Raw genomic sequence first — 20,255 nt, forward strand, 5'->3', positions numbered from 1 at the left:
TAAACAACCAGGGATTATATTTTACTTAGTATATTTACCTAAACCAAATGGTTAAGTTAGACTAATAAAAAAATATATTAAATTAAGGGTGCACCAGTTGATTGACTGGCTGATAGATAGGCCCCAGATTTCCTTAATTTTAGGTGATCGGATAATACTTACATGTGAAACCAATCTTATCCACTGATTTTCATAATTTTCGGTCATCATGTGTTTTATGTGACTTCTACTTCATTACCAGGTCTCCCACTATTGATACACAGAAGTCTTTGCAGCAATAGTCTCTGATTGCCCTGGAAACATGGTGTTAAATATGGTGCTGTTTTTTCTTATTTCCTTCTTTGTTAAAGATATGGTGATGACACTGATGTCTCCAATTGCTAAAGAGTTCAATAACACAAAGACATTGGTCTCCAGTATTATGCTTTATTTTGCAGCTAAGCTTTATTGAACGCTTCTAGTGACAGTCACATTTATCATTACTTCCACATACAGTGCGCAGCTGTGTGACCTCTACATCGTCCCTCTGTGTGTGCGTGTCATTTTGGATCCATAAACTGTTCAGACTGCATTGATGGTGGTCGCATAAGATTAGTATTGTGAATGCCCATGTGAAAAAAAAAACTGATTTAAGCAAAATATCAGAATTGGGGATCAACGTTTGCAGTGCGAGTGTAGCGAAAGTAACACCAAAAGGGTTTTTAAGACCTTACTGTTCTGGGACGCTACCTGGTGTGGCTGCTGTTCACAGACGCCCACGCTGATGGTGGAGGATGATGTAGACCGTACTGTGCAGCGAGTTGTGCTATACCAATGTTTGGACATTTAGATTGTGGTGCAGAGAGGTGGAAGCTTTGGATGCGGCAATGCTGTCACTGAACAACCCTTGAGTGGAGACATGGAGCGGCCAGAAATTTAAGGAATAAGGCTCATAGGATGGTGAGGGGGAGTTGGGACTTTACGATAAGCTGACTGCCTTCTGTGGGAACAGGGAAGTAAGAAATAGACCATTTCTTTGGAGGTTTAGACCCGCTGTGGTAGTCTGTGACTAAGTAATCCTTTGCTGCATAGATGTGGTCTTCCTAATGGCTTCTGTTTGACTTTAAAATGTCTGGTATAGGGATAAAGTTGTGGAACTAAGCTCTACTGATGCATATTTGTTTTGGAGTTAGGGGCATAGTTGATGGCTTAGTAAGTGCCAAAATAACTTTATACATCTCTAGTTAGAACCCCGGTTGCAACACTGACTCTTCTCTCCTTACTACAGCTCAAGTCACACCGGGCTCAAAAGCAAAGAAATGAGATTTAGACGATTGTGTCCTTTCAGTTTCCTCTTTCGTCATTCCAAATTTTTTAAGTGTTTTACTGTTGCTATGTATCATTGGTATATCCAAGGTATTCAATTGCTAGCTGAAGCATCGACTAACCCTGTGACATCATAGCTTGGAGTATTGCAATGTGTCGGCGTCCTTGCAAAAAAAATCATAAAACAATGCCTCTGTTTTTCTTTTGTTTATATTTTAAAAATTTTTAATAAAAGTGAAATGATAGTAGGACAACATTAAGTTTGTTAGATTAACTGTTTCATTTCCACCTCAAGGATGTTAAAGATTCTGTGTCACCAGTGTAGCCAGGCCAACTCCTCTTGTTGTCCACCCTCTGAGTTCCTGCCATCTCTTCTTTCCCATCAAATCCTCTCCTCCAATTGTTTCAAGGTCAAACAATTGTTGACCAATTTTCCAAAATAGTTCATTTGGCTCATTCAGTTCTTTGTCTCCATTCAGCCGAAGAAATGGGTGATGATTTTCTTGGCTTTTCTCCAGGTATGTTGGCACCTCAAAAAAACAAGAAAATCATATAGAGAAAGTCTGAGGTGCAGGAGGGGACTGCTGATCATTGACTTTTCTCTCCGCCCAACTACCGATTTGTCTTGAGGGTCAGGTTATCTACCAAAGATCCCCGCTTACACCTGTAGCACCATGTTTTGGCATTATTTGTCCCTTTTTCTGATTCGGAATTTCCATGTCTCTCCTTGCCCTTACTGGATTCTCTCACTGGCTTTCTAATGTTCTGGTCCAAAACCATGTTTCTGATCATTGACTACTCGCCTCAACTCTCAGCCCTTCAGATCAGTTTCACTATACCTGCCTTCATGGTTCTGACCCCGCTTTCATTCTCAGACCATAGATTCCTCATCCTCAGATCTGTTTGCCCATTCTCTCAGTGGCTTTTTCTGTGAAGAGAGCCAGTCATCTCACCCCCTCTTTATCTGCAGTTTCTATACTATTATATAGGCTATATGCTTGCTAAAGTAAAAAAAATAATAAAATAGGTATTTAATTGCATGAAATCAATTTCCTTATATGTAGTTTATATCCATTTTTGATGGCCCCATTCATTTAGGCCAATTGACGGCACTAATATACTCATTCTGTCACATACTCAGGGTGCTTGATTCAGCAAAGACATATAGATTGAATTTAGCCCTAAACTGGCGTAGTTGCCATATTAACAAGATTAAGGAGAAGCCCAAATTAACTATATAATATATCTCTTTCAAATGCTTGACAGAACTCTTTCTTCAATATTTTAGAGAGGCTGTAGATACTTGACTGAATTGTTTCAGCTTCTTTGTAAAAAAAAGATTTTAATTTTTAGCCTGGAGGTAACAAATGCATGACCTAGTTTTTTTTTTCTGCTTCTTTTTCTGTTCAGTATGTTAATAGTTTTGGTAATATTGCACAGATGATAGCCTCATTTATGTGTAACCTTAAGGAAATATCCTGTTTAAAGATCACAACATTTTTTCCCCCATAATCACTGGAGGCAAAGTTAGAAGTATAGAATCTGTGATGGATGAAGCAGTCTGCTTTTGAAATAACCTAGTATAGCGGTGGAATGTCCTGAAATTACCTGGAGGTTTATTCTTGTGTCAGATAAAAGTTAAACTTAACGAACATGATCCCCTCATCTAGCGATTTATCTGTTTGTTAATGGGCTGCTTCATACATTCATAAAAAGATTGAAACTCCGGCTTTAATGAAGCACAACATCATGTCAGCTTAATTTGAAGCTATTATTCATACAGTGTTTTTTCACAAATCCAAACATATAATTTTAAGGACATATAAAGATTTACTCACAGATTCATCATCAGAACATTTATGCATTACCAGCTCTAAAAACATAAACATAAATCAGAAGATTTTATCACAGCATCTTTTCATCTGCATCATTTAGATCTCATGTGTTCCTCTAAATCGTTTTGTATCCTAAGCCTAATTGTGCAAATGAGAGAAAATGCCACTTTATACCTTCTACATTTTATGTAGATTTCATACCTACTAAATTAACTGGAATATGTTAAAATGTACCACCTAACTTGACTTTTATACCCTGTTGTAAAAAGGAGCGCTACCGCAGGTCATTCATCTCTGCTGCAAGCATACGCTACAATGCGACACTACAACAGCAATAACTTGTTCAATGTATAATGTGCAATTTACCCTTTAATACCTGTGCAATCATTTATTTTTTATATGTATTACCCAGTGCAATAACCACAGTATATATATGAATATAAATATCCATCTATATAAATACCCATGTAAAAACCCTTTTAATAAACAAAAAGCTGTCATATGCACTTTATATACTGTATATATCCCATGTACCTTTGGCACATTCTTCTTCTTTGAGTATTTGATCTGATGTAGCGGGTACATTTCTCCACTGTGAGATCAATCAATCAATCTATCAATCAATCAATCACTTAGATCTTTACACCTAGTACCAGTGGTAAGGTATTTCTTTATTTTTTCTTTGGTCAAAATTTTGTGTGAATTGCTTTCACTTAGACCAATGTAAATTGATAGATTGAAACAGATGAAGATGAGATTTCCAAAAAATTGTACAGTGTTTGCCCGTCTTCAGTCTCCTTAATGGTTTTGCATCCAGTCTCGCTGAGGAAAAGAAACAATGCAATATGTTTTCAAAAATAAACCATGCAATATCATGCATATGCCATAAATCTGTTACAACAGCTCCTTCCAGTCTTCATAGCAGATAAACAGATGTACTTGATAAGCTCTTTTTTTCTGTTTTGTCATGGGCCAGTTGGAATTTTTTGTCGCCTACAATGTCTCCAATATTCATAAAGATTAAATCTTGGTGTATGAAATTGAATCGCTTTATTTCACTGAGCAGCATCTTCTCTGCTCAGACATGTTAGCTTATTAGTTAGATCTACAGTGCTGTCAACTCTCACCCATTGGGAGTGAGACTCACCTATCTCAGTGTCTTCACACACTCTCACTCATTATTCCCAATTTCTCACACTAAAAAATGACAGACATTAAAACTCATCTCTGTTCCACTTATTTATGTCTAAAAATACCATGGTGATCAAAATCCAGTCCGCGTTTTTAATACAACCTTAATGCTAACACACAAGGACCATGTTTTGCTCACAAGTTAAATAATTATTGCTCAGTCTAGTTTAACAATCTCCTGTTGGCATTTAGGAGTAATTAAACCAACACAAATATATTTTAATTCTTAAAGCTTCCAGGTTTGCCTTTCAAACCCATAGGAGCTCCACAAAAAGAAAAAGAACCATTGCATTTTATTTTGAAAAAGATCAGCCACCCAAGAAATGACCAACCGCATACAGAGAGAATGTGCAGAACAGCTCAGTTACCCTGGATTCATAGAGGAGAAACCACACGGATGTTCGTCTTTTATTACTATTTATCTTATTCATCTATCTTTATTTTGGTCCATTAAATATGTTTAAAAACTTAATTTCCATCGCACCTTCCAAATGAAACATCCAGAGAAGTGCTATCTCCTGTCATGGCGAGTTTTTATAAAATCTACAGCCTCATAGAAGGTCTGAATTGTTCAGCTGTTTTGTCAATTGTAAGATTGTTTGTAACTAATAACATAATGAATGAAGCGTTTTACTCCTTAGCCTATTACCAAATATTCACACACAGTGTAGTTTGCATAGTTTTCGATTGCACTGGTTCCTGTATCAGTGCCAGTAATCCAGTGATAGCTGAAATTCTTAGTTTAAAGTATATTTAAGATGCAAGTATTTTAGTAGGGCCCATTCTGCTTTAGTTCAATTCTCTAAAAATCACCAGAACGTAGAAAATAATGTATATTGTGAGAAAAAAATAGACATAACTACAGACCAGTTATTGTTACTCAGTAACATTTACTGTGCTATAAATAAAAAACACTTTCTGACACTTAGGTTCAGTTAAATCCTCTAAAAACCTCCGACCTTTAGCTGCACCTATCCTCATCTAACCCTGACAGGATTTCCTGTCCAAACTATTTCTAAATCTCACCCCAAGGTTTAGTGAAAAGTTGGATCTATATTAAGCTACACATTATTCTACCAGAGATTGATAAATATCAGGTAGATATAAATAATATATAATATAAATATATATATATATATATATATATATATATATATATATATATATATATATATATATATATATATAATATATATATATATATATATATATATATATATATATATATATATATATATATATATATATATATATATATATATATATATATATATATATATATATATATATATATATATATATAATATAAATACCTATAACTGGCTTCAGAGAGATTCTCAACATGAGTCATTTTGTGAGGACGGTGATCAATTATAGAAACATCAGTCCAAATAACAGCATGGCTGGTTCAAAGCTCCACATTCATAGCAAACTGTGAAGATGTTCCTCATTAAGAAATTGTGGGGGAATCCAGAGGATAATATCTCAGTTTTAGTCAAGGATGTTTGATTTATTCCAACCTTTCATTTTGTTCAATCTGTCCTTTGTAGTTAATATCACTAGATTACAGATTGCTACAATCACATTTGCAACAATGCTTTCTTTATACAATTTAGCTTTTTTTTTTCATTTTACCATTCTTTACAGATGAAATTTACTACAAAGAAAGATAGAAATCACTCAGACATGACGAAAAGCTTCTTTGCTAAATATTTTATAAGAGGTTTGCTTTCCTAACTTTTATCCTTTTAAAGCCCCGAACAAAAAGTGAGACCACAAAAACTCTACAGGCGTCACATGTTTACATACCTTCTCTCCAAAGAACTTGATGAATTCACAATACTAATACAAATAACACAAAACTGAAAAAATTTAAATTTAGTAAAATAAAATGAAGATTTTTCATTTTTGTTTAAAAAAAATAATAAAACACAAACTTTCCCAGACAAATGACAGTGCCTTGCTCGTGAACAGTGAACAAATATACCAGTCTGACTCAATATTTCCTGAAAATTACAGAAAACACCTGATATCAATGTTATAATTTCCATTTTTTTTTATAATTTTTATTTATTATTACCTTTGTAGATTTCAACGTATTTTACTGGTGGTTATTTTTTTTGTCTTTAATGGGATGGTATATAAACTTTGAAGCTCAACTGTATAAAGATTTTCAATACATGTAGGGTGAAGGCTTTTCAAAGGCTGCACTTTAAAAAAGATTAAATTGTCCAGGGAGCTGTTCCAATCTAAATTTCTTTTTGTTTTACACTTGTGTAAACAAAATGCCAAATAAAATCTGTCTAAGTATAATATCATTTCACAGCAGGAAGAAGGAGATGGAAAGTCCACTATTTCACAATGATAAACTTAACTGGGCATTGGCATTGGCAGAGAAACTGGCAGATTCAACATCCACAAAATATGTGGATGTGAAGATGTAACATACAGCAGAATGGATTGTTGGCTGTTTCAGAAGCTCTTTAATTTCGGGCAAAAGTTCCAAAAATCTTTTGAGGAATCTGCCAGGACTCAGCTACCTGACTTCGATGTGCAGCAGCAGATTAGTGTGTTCTGCACCTGGCTCCTGGAGCTGTGCACGGAATAAACCCCTCTAAAAACTCCTGGCCCGAACAGAGCAAGCGATTTTCATCGCAACATCCATGACATGTTTCATATTTAAAATACTGCCGCACAGCTGTTGTTGCTGAATGATGCAGTGGAAGCTCCAAAAATCCGGGAAAGTTTCAGACAGCTTGAACAGAGCAGCGAATCCAGCAGTGCGCCCAACCATAGTTGGAGCCCCATCAGTTGTGATAGATGTCATTATCTCATTATCTCTTCAGATTCCTCTTCCCTCTTTAGAGTCCCTGGTAACAACCTAGCAACCGTGGTAAACCATGCCCAGCAATTAGCATGCATAAAAAAAAGGTTCCCTGCATACTTTATTTTTAATTTTATTATTATGAAAATACACGTTGGCCTCTCGTGATCAATGATTTGATTAGTGTTTTGTAAAACTTTTGTTTTGTCATAGCCATAAATAGGTCTACATTGTAAAACTTCGCCCACAATCGACTGGTAGACCATGATCGACTGGTTGGGCACCCCTGCTCTATAACTTCTTTCACAGGTTCTTGATCAGATTCAAGCCAGAATTGGTCGGACTACTCAAAACACTAACATCACTTCTAGACAGAAGAATCATGTCGATAAAATTAACCAATTAATATAAACCTCAATCAGAAGATAGAGAGCTGTGCTATGTACTGCAGATTTTTTCTTTCACTTTGGCCAAATGTTTAGCCATTTTCTGCCTAATTTTCCATCAAATCTGATTATGTATCTCTTAATTTTTATAGTTATATTTGATATACAGTAGTTGGTAGCATTTTGCAGATGTTCTTTGTGAGTTTCATGATATAATATATCCTTACCTGGCATTTAAAGTTTACAGAAATTTGTCGAAATCTGTGATTTTGTAAAAAAAAAAATTTTCTTTGATATATGGTAACAATTGTGAATTAGACAAGATGTTAATTTGCTTGGTTTGGTTCTTTGTTACCCCGGTTCTTGCCCGTAGACAGCTGAAGGCACCAGCACTCCTTGCAATCCCGCTAAGGATAAGCGTGACAGAAAATGGATGGATGGCTCTGTCATTTTTTCCCTTTGGTCAACCATGTGTAATACATTTACTGAACATAATAATGAATTACTGATAAAAAACATTAATGATAATATGCTTTCTCTTAAAAATCTTATCTTATTTTTTGTGTATCTTTTAGGTATTATTGAATTAAACAATGAGTTCAAAGGTTATAATTACAAATCAGCACCAAAGCATTGAACACAGATAGTATTTATTGAAAAAAACAAAAGCCTGATTAAAAAAGTGAGAACAAATAATATGATTTATTTCATCTTTCTCTTTGTGTGAGGATAAAAATATTTTTATATTTACATTTTGTTTTTGAGCTTTCATATTTGCAAACTAGTTTTAAAACTTTCTATTTCAGGTTAACTTACTATGGAGAGCTAAGATCTGTTCATTCTGATTCACACAGGGGCTTCCAGTGGTTCTCCTCCTACATGAGCTGTCTGATTATGAAGGAAACTGGAGCATCCTTCCTGTGCTTTCGCTGTGAGTCTATAATGCACCAAATGTGTTAACAAGTCATAGAATTAAATTTACAACAGCCCTGAATTTAGGTGTATTGATTTCTATGTGGAAAATAAAAGAAATGACTAAATAACCACCTAGTATTTTTTTCAGCCTCTCTGCTATTTATGGAGCATCGGCATCCTGGCTTATCTTTGTAGAAGAGGAAACTACGGTAGTTTTGCATGTTTTGCTGAGAGTTCTTAAAAGATATTCAGTCCAAGAGGTGAGACTCGATCATGGATCCCATGCCCCAATATCACTTTCCTAATAAATGTTTAGTAGTGTTTTAATGAGGAAAGATGACGAGCACCACAGACAGAAATTTGGAAAACCAACTGAGAAAATCTTTCCATTTGGCTGTTTACAGGAATGGTTTTTAGGTCATCGTCTCCATGACAACAAGCCCTCCATCATTCACCACTACTATTTTTCTGAAGATACCACTTCTTTTGGTTATCCTGACCCGGCTGCAGGATGGGCTCTAAGTGCTCCACTGTACCAAAGGTGTGTGTGAATGTGCTGTGTGGGGAAATGAGTGAAAAAAGGATCTCTTTCATGCCTTTTCTCCGATCATTTTCAACGCATCAATCTTTGTTATGGTATAATCTTATTCTCCAGCTGTTAAGTCTGATGCCAAGTATACACTGTCACAGAGGAGTGATGACGGCTGTAGGAATATCTTGGACAAATCTTTGGCGGTGGCTCTAAATCCGCAGTCTTATGTCACGCAGTGAAGCAGGTTCTAGGATGGCGGCCTGCCAATATCAAGGTGTGAAAACTACTACAACCTATGTCAACTGATCAGCACTAAATGGGGTCCTGCCTCACTGTTTATAAAAAAGAAAGAAATACATTATTTTGTTTAATGTAAATAGAAGGATGCATAAAATTAATTAAGTTATCCACACTGAGAACCATCTAGAGCATGGAATTGCAAGAACTTATATATTCATATTATACTATCTCATACTTTCTTCCTAGTGGTTTATTTCTTTGTTGCCCCCCGAAGTGGACTTTAGTGGGACATCTGCTAAACTTTTTAAAAATTATTTTATGAAAGGACATTAATTTTAGATTGAAAGTATCATCCAAAGAAAGCTCTTCAATTTATTCATTTGACTATTAATTATCAAACTTATTTCATTGTGGTTTTGCTTTGGGAGGATTTGACTAAGCATTTGAGCATCTGATTTTGTTTGTCAGTAATAAATACATGTAATCCAGCAGGCTGACTTATTTTTAATATTGCCGTTAAAGGTAAAATGTTAAAACATGCTTTCAACTCAATCAGGTTGTTCTCTTTTTGCCCGCCACAATAATGTCAGCATCTTCCTTTTTTCTGAATTTTTCAAAATCTCTGGTGGCATGAATCGAAAGCATAGGCTGATCTTTCAAGTGAGGTAGAAGACAACAGTAATAGTACAATGTGCACACATCAAATTGGAAGCTGTTCCAAAACTAATGAAATTCATGTAGCCTCGTTTGTCATGGAATCCTCTTATAATATGGCTAAAATTGAAGGATATAAGAAAGCCATTACCTTAACGGACTGATGTCAAAGATCAAGATCAGAAATTTAGACCTTATACATTTTTTTAGGTTACTCTACTGTGATTCATCTTCATGCATAGAGGGATCTGTAATGATTTTATAAAAAAAAAAAATAAAACATTGATTACTCAGTCCAAGGATTCAATGAAATCTTAACTAGTAGCTAATTCTCAATCATATAATTTCTTTTTCATTGCTTAATATCAGCTTCCATCAACATTTAGGCTGTGTGCTAACTTTCTTGTTCTCTTCTTTACTTCTGTGTTACAGACTTGCTGAGCGGATTCAAAATGAGAATCTGAAGTCGGATTTTACAATCGACTTGACCCATGAGGTACTTGAAACCCTTTAGATGGATTTTATGAGTTGCTAGTTCCCCTATGTTTGTTTATCTTCATCTGTTTAATGCTATTTAATAAATTGGTTCAGTTTTATTATAAAAGATCAATCAATCTAACTTAGAACAGAAACATTTTATCTGCATATAGAGGGTGAAATACTCGGCACTGTTTTTAATATTATTTTATATTATATCGTAGATGCAAACGTATTTATGTCCTCTTAACTTCATATTTCAGCAATAAACTGCAGTTCAGGTTACTGTGACAAAGGCATAGATAGACACAGTGTTTTCACAGCTGAGATATTTAGTCCTGTTTCCCCTTTACCACCTGCCCTGGTCTTGTTGGTTGATGTGAAAAAGGTGCAAAATAACTATTGTCTCTGTCAGGATTCTGCAATTTGAGGACTTTTTGGTTATGTTTAAATTTATTTTTGAGTTTTCAGTTACACTTTGGTTTATGTCATTCTGTGTGTTCTTGGTTTCTGGTTTCTTTTCCATTTTGTATCTTTATAGTCGTTTTCTAGTTATATTTACAAGGTGTTTTTCTTTAGTCACTGACCGTTGCCCTTGTGCCAGTCTCTTTCCCACTTGCTCCCATCTAGCTTTTATCCACACCTGCTCCCTATCAGCTGATTAGCCCATCTTTTGTTCTGTCTCCCATATATATAGCTCCTGTGCAGTTCCTCATTGCTGGATCTTTTTCATTGCTTTGCTCCTTATGTGTGTTTCTCCCTGGCATCTTCTGATGTTTAGTTTCCTGTTTATTGTTCCTGGATTTCTGCTTCTGTTGCCATTTGCTTCTAAATTAAATCTGCAAGAAGATCTCTGCCTCTTCATCTTTGCATTTGGGGTCCTCAAGTTAACTTCCACCAAACCTTACAGTCTCATTTAAAGCTTGATTGAAATCCAACCACCATTCAGCAAAGCTACAACATTAGGGTGGCCATTTCTATAGCACCAAAATGGAGAACATTATATGGCATATAAATAAATGACTAAGGGGTATATAAGAATCTGGTATACTCATTTATAGTACAGTTGTGAGGTGTTTAAAGATAATGCTTGTGTAACTGAATAGTAAATATTAATAAAAAGTAATACAAGAAATGGCTCACAGTATTTGTATTTATTCAAATCAAAAAGTGTGTTCAAAAAGTGACCACAAAGATGAATCTTTTAAAGTGTAGAATGCCACAAGGCATAACATGTGGACTTAAAGGCATTGTGGAGGACTTTCGCAAAGTTTCTTAAAGACTTGCCCTCTCCACTTAAAAAAAATGCACATGCACAACCCTGTACACACTCCCGAGAGGAAACGCCTATTAAACGCATGCGAGAGCATGCATAAGCCCATTTCTCCACGTGAACACTCTGTTTAAAAGTTGCTGTTCTCATAGCTCATACAAGTTTACTGTGTCTGAACGTCCACCCTAACCCCAAAATCCCTCAATCACTATGTAGAACGGGGACTATATATTAGGAGTGTAAATCACATCCATCATGGCGATTCGATTCAGTATCGATTTCCTGACCCAGCGATTCGATTATTTTCGATACTCAAGAATACAACACGATACGATTCGATTAATTGGTTCATTTTTTATTTTTATCTTTTTAACCTTACAGCCTAGACAATGTTTCAAATTTGAAATAAATCAATGAAAGCTGTAATATTGTTTTGCACTTTATTTGAAAAAAAAAAAAAAGCAAATAACAGAAGTAGAAAAGTTGTACTCGACCTATTCCTATTAAAACCCAATTCACAGAAAAATAATCATGCCCCTATGTTATAGATTCTGAAAGGCCTTACATCAAAAAATACTGCACAAAATCAGTGCAATGAGTACAATGCAATACCTTGGCTCCAGAGGGGTCGAAATCTCCGCAGACACTCCGCTGTAACTCTCCCAAATTGTAGCTGACCGCAGACAGTGCCGTAGACAGGAGGCCGGCTTGTTTTGTTTTTATGACCAAAATTGCGGAAAACAACTCTTGAAGTTTGACTCGCTAGAAGAGCGAGGTGCGCGAGAACGCTGGGACCCTTTTTCCACCTGGACCCCCGCTCTTTTTGGCCCTCATGTCCCTCCGTTGTCGGACTAAACTCGCCCCCACGTCCTCGCCGCCTCGGCCGTATCTAGACCCACAGCATATAGCGCAGACCACGCTTCAACATTGGACATAAATCAAAAATGTCTGTGTTAAGCTCACTACAACACACTGCTGTAAGTGTATTACCAGGAAGCCCGGGAGGGAGAATTACGCCCATGAGCAAATGGATAAAAATAGTCCGGAGGGAAAAAGAAAACATGAATCGATACTCTTGCGGACGTGTCGATGCATCGGATCGTCGGCTGTTGGATCGATGCATCGGTACAAAACGATTAATTATTTACACCCCTACTATATAATGGACTTTATAGCGAACTCTTTTAACTGACCGTTCAGACAGATGATCACTACTTTTTGCTCCCCGTTGGTCACTTGGTCAATTTCTCCACTGCATGGTGCCTGCATCATCTTTGTTATTAGTCACCGCTGTCAGGTAGTGACAGCCTATGATGACTGCGGGCCGGTGTGACAGTGAATCCCATAATGCTTGATTGAGAGCTCTCTGCACCAGTGTTGGGAAAGTTCTCTTTCTACGTGTACTAGTTCAAAGTTCAGTTCACACATTTTAAAATGAACTAGTTCAGTTCATAGTTCATAATTCAAAATTTTGAACTAAGTTCACAGTTCCAAAAAATGAACTAGTTCATAGTTCTTTTTTTTTTTCATATATTGCTCAATTACACCATAGCCTACTGTAGAACCACAGACAGCAATTATTTTATCAGTTGTAACACTGAAACTGTGCGTCAGATTTCATCTTCATATCCAGTTTTGAATCCTTATCCAACCAGGATTTACATTAGCATTGAGGGGACAGATTTCCCCATTGTTGCTTTAATGCTTTGTTGCTGTCCATTCACTTCACACTAGTAGCAGCTGCAGCTTTCACCCCTACAGTATATTCTCAAAAACATCAGGAAAAATGTGCTGCTTGAATGGTCTTTTTTATGAGGAATTGTTAAAAGAAAAACAGGAAAGTAGTCTTTAAGGTGCAAATGTTTTTTTTTATTTTAATAATTTTTTCAATTTGAAATTACATTTCAGTACATACTAAAAAGGAATCCTGGAATCCTGGAAAATTATACCAGGCAGGTTTAAGAAACAAGTTACATTATTAGTAAAACCCTTAAGAACATTTTACTGACAGAAACTGAGGGACCAGCTGAGGTAGGAATTTAAGGTTGCTGAAGTGCGGATTTTTTTACTGAAAGCCGGCGGGCAAAGTTTGCAGAGAAATGTAAGATTGTTGCCATCATCCTCACCGACCACCTGGTCATAAACCTGTTTTAAGTGATCATACTGCTGCTTTGTCGCATCCACGGTCGTCTCCATGCTGCTGTGGCTTCCATGCTGCATTTTGTTTTGATGACGCACGCGGCTGTAGGCTACGATGCTGGTAGCTGGTGTTGCCAGATTGGATGATTTTCCCGCTACATATTAAGGCCTGTTTACGGTGTTATTTAGCCGGGGTTTCGCCTGGAGGGCTCTATAGAAATCTGGCAACCTATTGAACGGAGTTGAACTGAGAGAGCGTGCCGTTCACAGACACCAGAATTAATGAGTTCACAATAACGTTCATCAGGCAGTAATGCAGTACGTTCAGTTCACGTTCGCCCAAAATATGAACGAGTTCATGAACTTTCGTTCAATGAACGCTTTCAGGCACAACACTGCTCTGCACAATGCATTCCGGGATATACAGGTGCTGGTCATAAAATTAGAATATCATGAAAAAGTAGATTGATTTCAGTAATTCCATTTAAAAAGTGAAACTTGTATATTATATTCATACATTACATACAAACTCATATATTTCAGATGTTTATTTTGTTTAATTTTGATGATTACAAATGACAACAAATGAAAATCTCAAATTCATCATATCAGAAAATTAGAATATTGTGAAAAGGTTCAAAATTGATGGCCCCTGGTGCCACACTCTAATCAGCTAATTAACTCAAACCACCTGCAAAAGCCTTTAAATGGTCTTTCAGTCTAGTTCTATAGGCTACACAATCATGGGGAAGACTGCTGACTTGACAGTTGTCCAAAAGACGACCATCGACACCTTGCACAAGGAGGGCAAGACACAAAAGGTCATCGCTAAAGAGGCTGGCTGTTCACAGAGCTCAGTGTCCAAGCACATTAATAGAGAGGCGAAGGGAAGGAAAAGATGTGGTCGAAAAAAGTGTACAAGCAAGAGAGATAACCGCACCCTGGAGAGGATTGTGAAACAAAACCCCTTCAAAAATGTGGGGGAGATTCACAAAGAGTGGACTGCAGCTGGAGTGAGTGCTTCAAGAACCACCACACACAGACGTATGAAAGACATGGGTTTCTGCTGTCGCATTCCTTGTGTCAAGCCACTCTTGAACCACAGACAGCGTCAGAAGCGTCTAAAGAGAAACAGGACTGGACTGCTGGTGAGTGGTCCAAAGTCATGTTCTCTGATGAAAGTAAATTTTGCATTTCCTTTGGAAATCAAGGTCCCAGAGTCTGGAGGAAAAGAAGAGAGGCACTTCATCCACGTTGCTTGAAGTCCAGTGTAAAGTTTCCACAGTCAGTGATGGTTTGGGGTGCCATGTCATCTGCTGGTGTTGGTCCATTGTGTTTTCTGAGGTCCAGGGTCAACGCAGCCACATACCAGGAAGTTTTAGAGCACTTCATGCTTCCTGCAGCTGACCAACTTTTTGGAGATGCAGATTTCATTTTCCAACAGGACTTGGCACCTGCACACAGTGCCAAAGCTACCAGTACCTGGTTGAAGGACCATGGTATCCCTGTTCTTAATTGGCCAGCAAACTCTCCTGACCTTAACCCCATAGAAAATCTATGGGGTATTGTGAAGAAGAAGATGCAATACACCAGACCCAACAATTCAGAAGAGCTAAAAGCCACTATTAGAGCAACCTGGGCTATCATAACACCTGAGCAGTGCCACAGACTGATCGACTCCATGCCACGCCGCATTGCTGCAGTAATACAGGCCAAAGGAGGCCCAACTAAATACTGAGTGCTGTACATGCTCATACTTTTCATGTTCATACTTTTCAGTTGGCCAACATTTCTATAAATCCTTTGTTTTTATTGGTCTTCAGTAATATTCTAATTTTCTGATATGATGAATTTGAGATTTTCATTTGTTGTCATTTGTAATCATCAAAATTAAACAAAATAAACATCTGAAATATATGAGTTTGTATGTAATGTATGAATATAATATACAAGTTTCACTTTTTAAATGGAATTACTGAAATCAATCTACTTTTTCATGATATTCTAATTTTATGACCAGCACCTGTATCTGCCTCTTCTGAAGCCTTTCTTTTCTTCTTATTCACTTCATAGACACTTTTTCTCTTACGACCCTTGGCTATTTTCAAAGAACTGCAGTGAAAAAGGTGAGCTTCAATGACTGTCTGAAACCATAGCTCACCATAGATATACGCCTAAAAGTGCGCATGGACAGAAAAGGATAGCTAACTGGGGGCAAGCACGTAGGACGGCTTTACATAAACATATCACCGGAATGATTGACAATTAAGTGTACCACTTATTCAGATGATCCACCCGAAAAAAAAAAAGATCATCCTCTATACCTTTAAATGTTAAAAAAAATCTTCTAACAGATGACATTCAGAATTTAAAAAGGCCTAATATTTTATTTAAACAACGAAAAACACATTCAACTGCTAAAAAAAGTATCTATATATATTTTTTTTAAGTTCAGTCTTTTGGGAATGTGTCTTGTGTGTTCGCAGCTGACCTTCTGTCCTTAAGGTCGTCCCTTTATCTGTGGGCAATGTCACTGAATCTCCTGGTCCACTTTCACTACACAGTCTACACTTCTGTAGGACTGGTGATGTTTTACTGTACGGCATACTTTGCACAGCTCCACAGAAGTTATTACCTGCCGAACGTTTATTTGCAGTTTTTTGGTTTAATTGCAGCTTTCCCTTGACTGCTTATGTCCACATTGCCATGGAATCTCATGATATGAGCCCTGACTAATTTTTGATATAAATTTACGCTTTTTTTGTCCATTTGGAGTTAAACAAGATCTTGTGTTTTGGCATAATGCTAACTTATCTAACTTAGCACCACTCTTAGTCAATCATTTGTCAGACTAGATACTCGATGCATTTTTTTTTTACATACTATGATGTAAAAATAGTACGTAAAAATACTGCTGCAGCCCAGCAAAAATGCCTTAATAGAGGAGAAAAAATACGCGTCCGACAGTGCAATGAAAACCTGGAATGTCTGGCCTAAAGCTGAACATCTGGCCATCTGTACAAGGTATTTGGTGCAAATTTGAGACAAACTCCTTCCTTGTAGGTAGTTTTGCTTTGCATTGTGGTAGTCAGGCAAACACAAGCAAAAGAAAATGTCTGTCTTTTCTAGTCCTTCCCATATTTGCATCTGCTTCTTCCCCTGCAGAAATATAAATATAAACAGAATGAATGTTATTGCATGGTTTATAGTGACTGGTTTTGGTTAAGTTTCCTCTGAAAATTAACTATACCATAAATAAAAAAGTTATAAGTAGAGTAAACTACTTGTACCAAAGTAAACAGACTTTAAGGAGAACAAAAGCCCTTAGTAGTATATAACTGGGAAATATAGAAAAAAAATGATGGATTATGTTTAGATGTTTTACAAATAAAGATGTGTCCTGCATTGTTTTACCAAACTTATTTACCAAGATGCTCCTAAATAAAAACCATTACATCTAACTTTCTTTGGGATTTAAGTTTTTGGCATCTAATTTAAAGAGGGATTACAGAAATTTCCAATGATACTGCCATCTGTGGCTGAAATACGTAACTGCAGCTCTCTGCTGCTGGTTTTTGTAACTTGCTGTCCTGCTTAAGAAGTTTTTGTTTTCTTTTCTTTTTTCACCTTAACTGGAGTTGCTATTGGTTTTGAGTTGGATGCTGGTTTCTTCTGAGTTTCCACAAAATGCATTTTGAATATAATGCTTCAATTGTTTGCTAGGTTGGTCGCATTTAATATGGACGCGCTTGACATCACATCCGCTGAACAGCGTGGGAACTTCCATCACAAGTTAAATTAAGTAAATTAGGCTACAGGCTTAAAGATGCATCAGGACTGAACTACTAAGGTTTCAGTCTGCTCATTAAATGATGTTTTAGTCGTAAAGAGTAAAATAAAAATGCTATTTTAAAGATATTTTCAGTAAAATATAATGTCTCTTTAAGCATAAACACAGGCTTCGTAAAAGCTAATTTCACTATATATGTCACCAGTAAACAAGAAATGTGTTTTCAAAAAAATGTAAAAAATTTAGTTGCAGTAATGCATTAATGTTCATACAGTTTAGATCAAAGTAATGTAGGTAAAACATTATCGATGTTAGAAAGCACAGTCCAACATGTAAAGTTTTTAGAGAGTGTTGATAAAAAAACACTGACATCAATAAAACACACCAAAAGTGTCAGGGGTATTATTGTGATCCCTTTAGAACTGGGTAAGGATATAAAACAGTATCCCTGTCAGGGATTGGGATTTAGGTTTGAAAAGTTCACATGGAGGGTTAGGGTTAGGGTAATGTAGAAGAAGTCTCTCTGGTTGAATTTAATTTCATTTCCATGAAAAATGCCAAGTTTGCCAAAACTGACAATGCTTAGCACCTTAAATTTATCTTGCCCATAGTATAAACAGTGCTGCTGGCAGCAAGAACATCATCTATCCTTCCTTCTTTTGAGGAGGGAGAGGAAAGTTGATCAGATTCATTAAAAGTAGATCTACAAAGTAGTGACTCTTTTTGCTCCATTTTGGATTTAAGATTTGTGTAACATGTTTAAAATCAAATGTTTTTCATTTCATATTTAAAAAAAAAAAAAAAATTCCTTTTACTTAAAAAAAAAAATTAAAGATACTGATAGGAGATTGAATGTGTCAATATGTAAATTTAAAAAATCTTTTTTGCATTTGCATCCTTTTGTCTACGTGACACTACAATATTATTTTGCTTACTTGATGTCCAGACCAGCAGTTGATAATATGCCCTGAATGTAATAAAACTGGACTGGAATCATCTGATTAAAATGCAGAGCATGGTGTTTGAAGATGTTTTGCATTTTAATATCTTCTCCAATTTAAAATCTCTAATGACCTAAGATATAACTTAGACAAAGTAAGTTAGCTTGAGTGTGTGCAGAGGAAAATAAATTTTTCCAAGTTTGCTTATGAAATAGCGACATTAGTAATGATTTAATGATTTGCATGTCCAATCTTGTTATCTAATCAGCTATTAATCCAAAAATCCATGATTTGGCTTCCTGTTTTTCACTGTCTCCTCTTCTTTATAGATTGCTCTGTTTATTTGGGAGGAAGGAAGAGGTCCAAAGATGACAGCAGTTCCAGAGTTCTGTGCAGAGACTAGAGACAACTGTGCAACCACATTTTCAACCTACCTACCGAACTGTGTATGTGCAACTCTTGTTTAGACTTAGATCAAATATGCTAATATAACTAAATATTATTGAAAACATATTGCTTAAAAAAAACATGTTAATTTATTCCTATGTTAACTACTACATTATATTTTTGGCCTTATTCTATTCTATGAGACTAAAGCATCCACCTCTGCCATACACATTGCAAGAATCTATTGACGTCACCTTCCTGCTCTGGGCCTTTCACAATAAAAGCATGGGCTGTATTACTAATGGAGCAATATAAAAAAACTAGCCTGACGTAGTCCTACTCAATTCTGGTCAGAATATGAGTCTGATACTGCTCCATAGAGCTGTGATTATGGGGCGTGTTTTGAACGAACCAGGAAAAAAAATGCCTCTGCACTCAATTGGATAGACCTACAACCAATAAGAGCAACGGAGTGCGTGACGTATGTTAAGCTACGCATAGTTGTTGTCAACAAAAATCAAAGCTTGCAGTTGCACGCCTAGAATAAGAAGATGAGCCTTGATCGCGTTTCTCTGTTCCTCTTTTAAAATTAATTTGCTGTCAATATCTTCTAGAACAGACCTAATAGCAGAATCTACTCACCTCAACTCTCCGGCGGCAGCCATTGAATGTTGTTGTCACCCAAGCGCGCTTTGGTCACGTGGTTGATTACGTTACTGTTGATCATCTGTCCATCATCGTATAAAGCCCGCCCTGACAATTTGATTGGATCGCCAGAGAGTGGGCGATCATACTCGCGCTACTATGGAGCAGAGCCAGACCGAACTTTCCGACCTCAAACCTTGTGGGCGGGACTAAGTTCGGAATGGCACCCAGGCTATAAAAAACCCCCACTTTGGATTAATTTGTGACAGAAATATTTGTAAGGAAATTTACAATGGGTAGTCTATTGCAGTTTTATTTCCTAATGATTGTATTCTAATATGTTTCAATTAACTAAGGCATTGGACAATTTTACCAAGCTTTTAAAAAGATTGCTAAACAAATGTATGTAGCTGTTGGAATAATCAAAAACTGTGGTAGATACAGTAACAAATTAGGAATTTAAAGCAACCCAGATTTTTTTTTTGATCCAGGATTGGGGTAGAGGGTGTTAACATACACTCACCGGCCACTTTATTAGGTACCCCATGCTAGTAACGGGTTGGACCCCCTTTTGCCTTCAGAACTGCCTCAATTCTTCGTGGCATAGATTCAACAAGGTGCTGGAAGCATTTCTCGGGGAGTTTGGTCCATATTGACATGATGGCATCACACAGTTGCCGCAGATTTGTCGGCTGCACATCCATGATGCGAATCTCCCGTT

General features: G+C 36.6%; 1 protein-coding gene across 1 annotated transcript in view; it reads left to right on the forward strand.

The window, feature by feature from the left end:
• The window catches only part of b3glctb (beta 3-glucosyltransferase b), a 71,550-nt gene that overhangs the window by 32,088 nt on the left and 19,207 nt on the right, over window positions 1-20,255 (forward strand). The window contains exons 4-8 of the mRNA XM_038278816.1: window positions 8,396-8,472; window positions 8,605-8,716; window positions 8,861-8,997; window positions 10,315-10,378; window positions 18,832-18,948. Coding sequence (XP_038134744.1) covers window positions 8,396-8,472; window positions 8,605-8,716; window positions 8,861-8,997; window positions 10,315-10,378; window positions 18,832-18,948 — 507 coding nt within the window. The remainder of the gene's footprint in view (window positions 1-8,395; window positions 8,473-8,604; window positions 8,717-8,860; window positions 8,998-10,314; window positions 10,379-18,831; window positions 18,949-20,255) is intronic.

Source organism: Cyprinodon tularosa, unplaced genomic scaffold, assembly GCF_016077235.1.
Source record: "Cyprinodon tularosa strain WSP-4 unplaced genomic scaffold, ASM1607723v1 ctg144, whole genome shotgun sequence".
In the NCBI taxonomy this organism is placed as follows: Eukaryota; Metazoa; Chordata; class Actinopteri; order Cyprinodontiformes; family Cyprinodontidae; genus Cyprinodon; species Cyprinodon tularosa.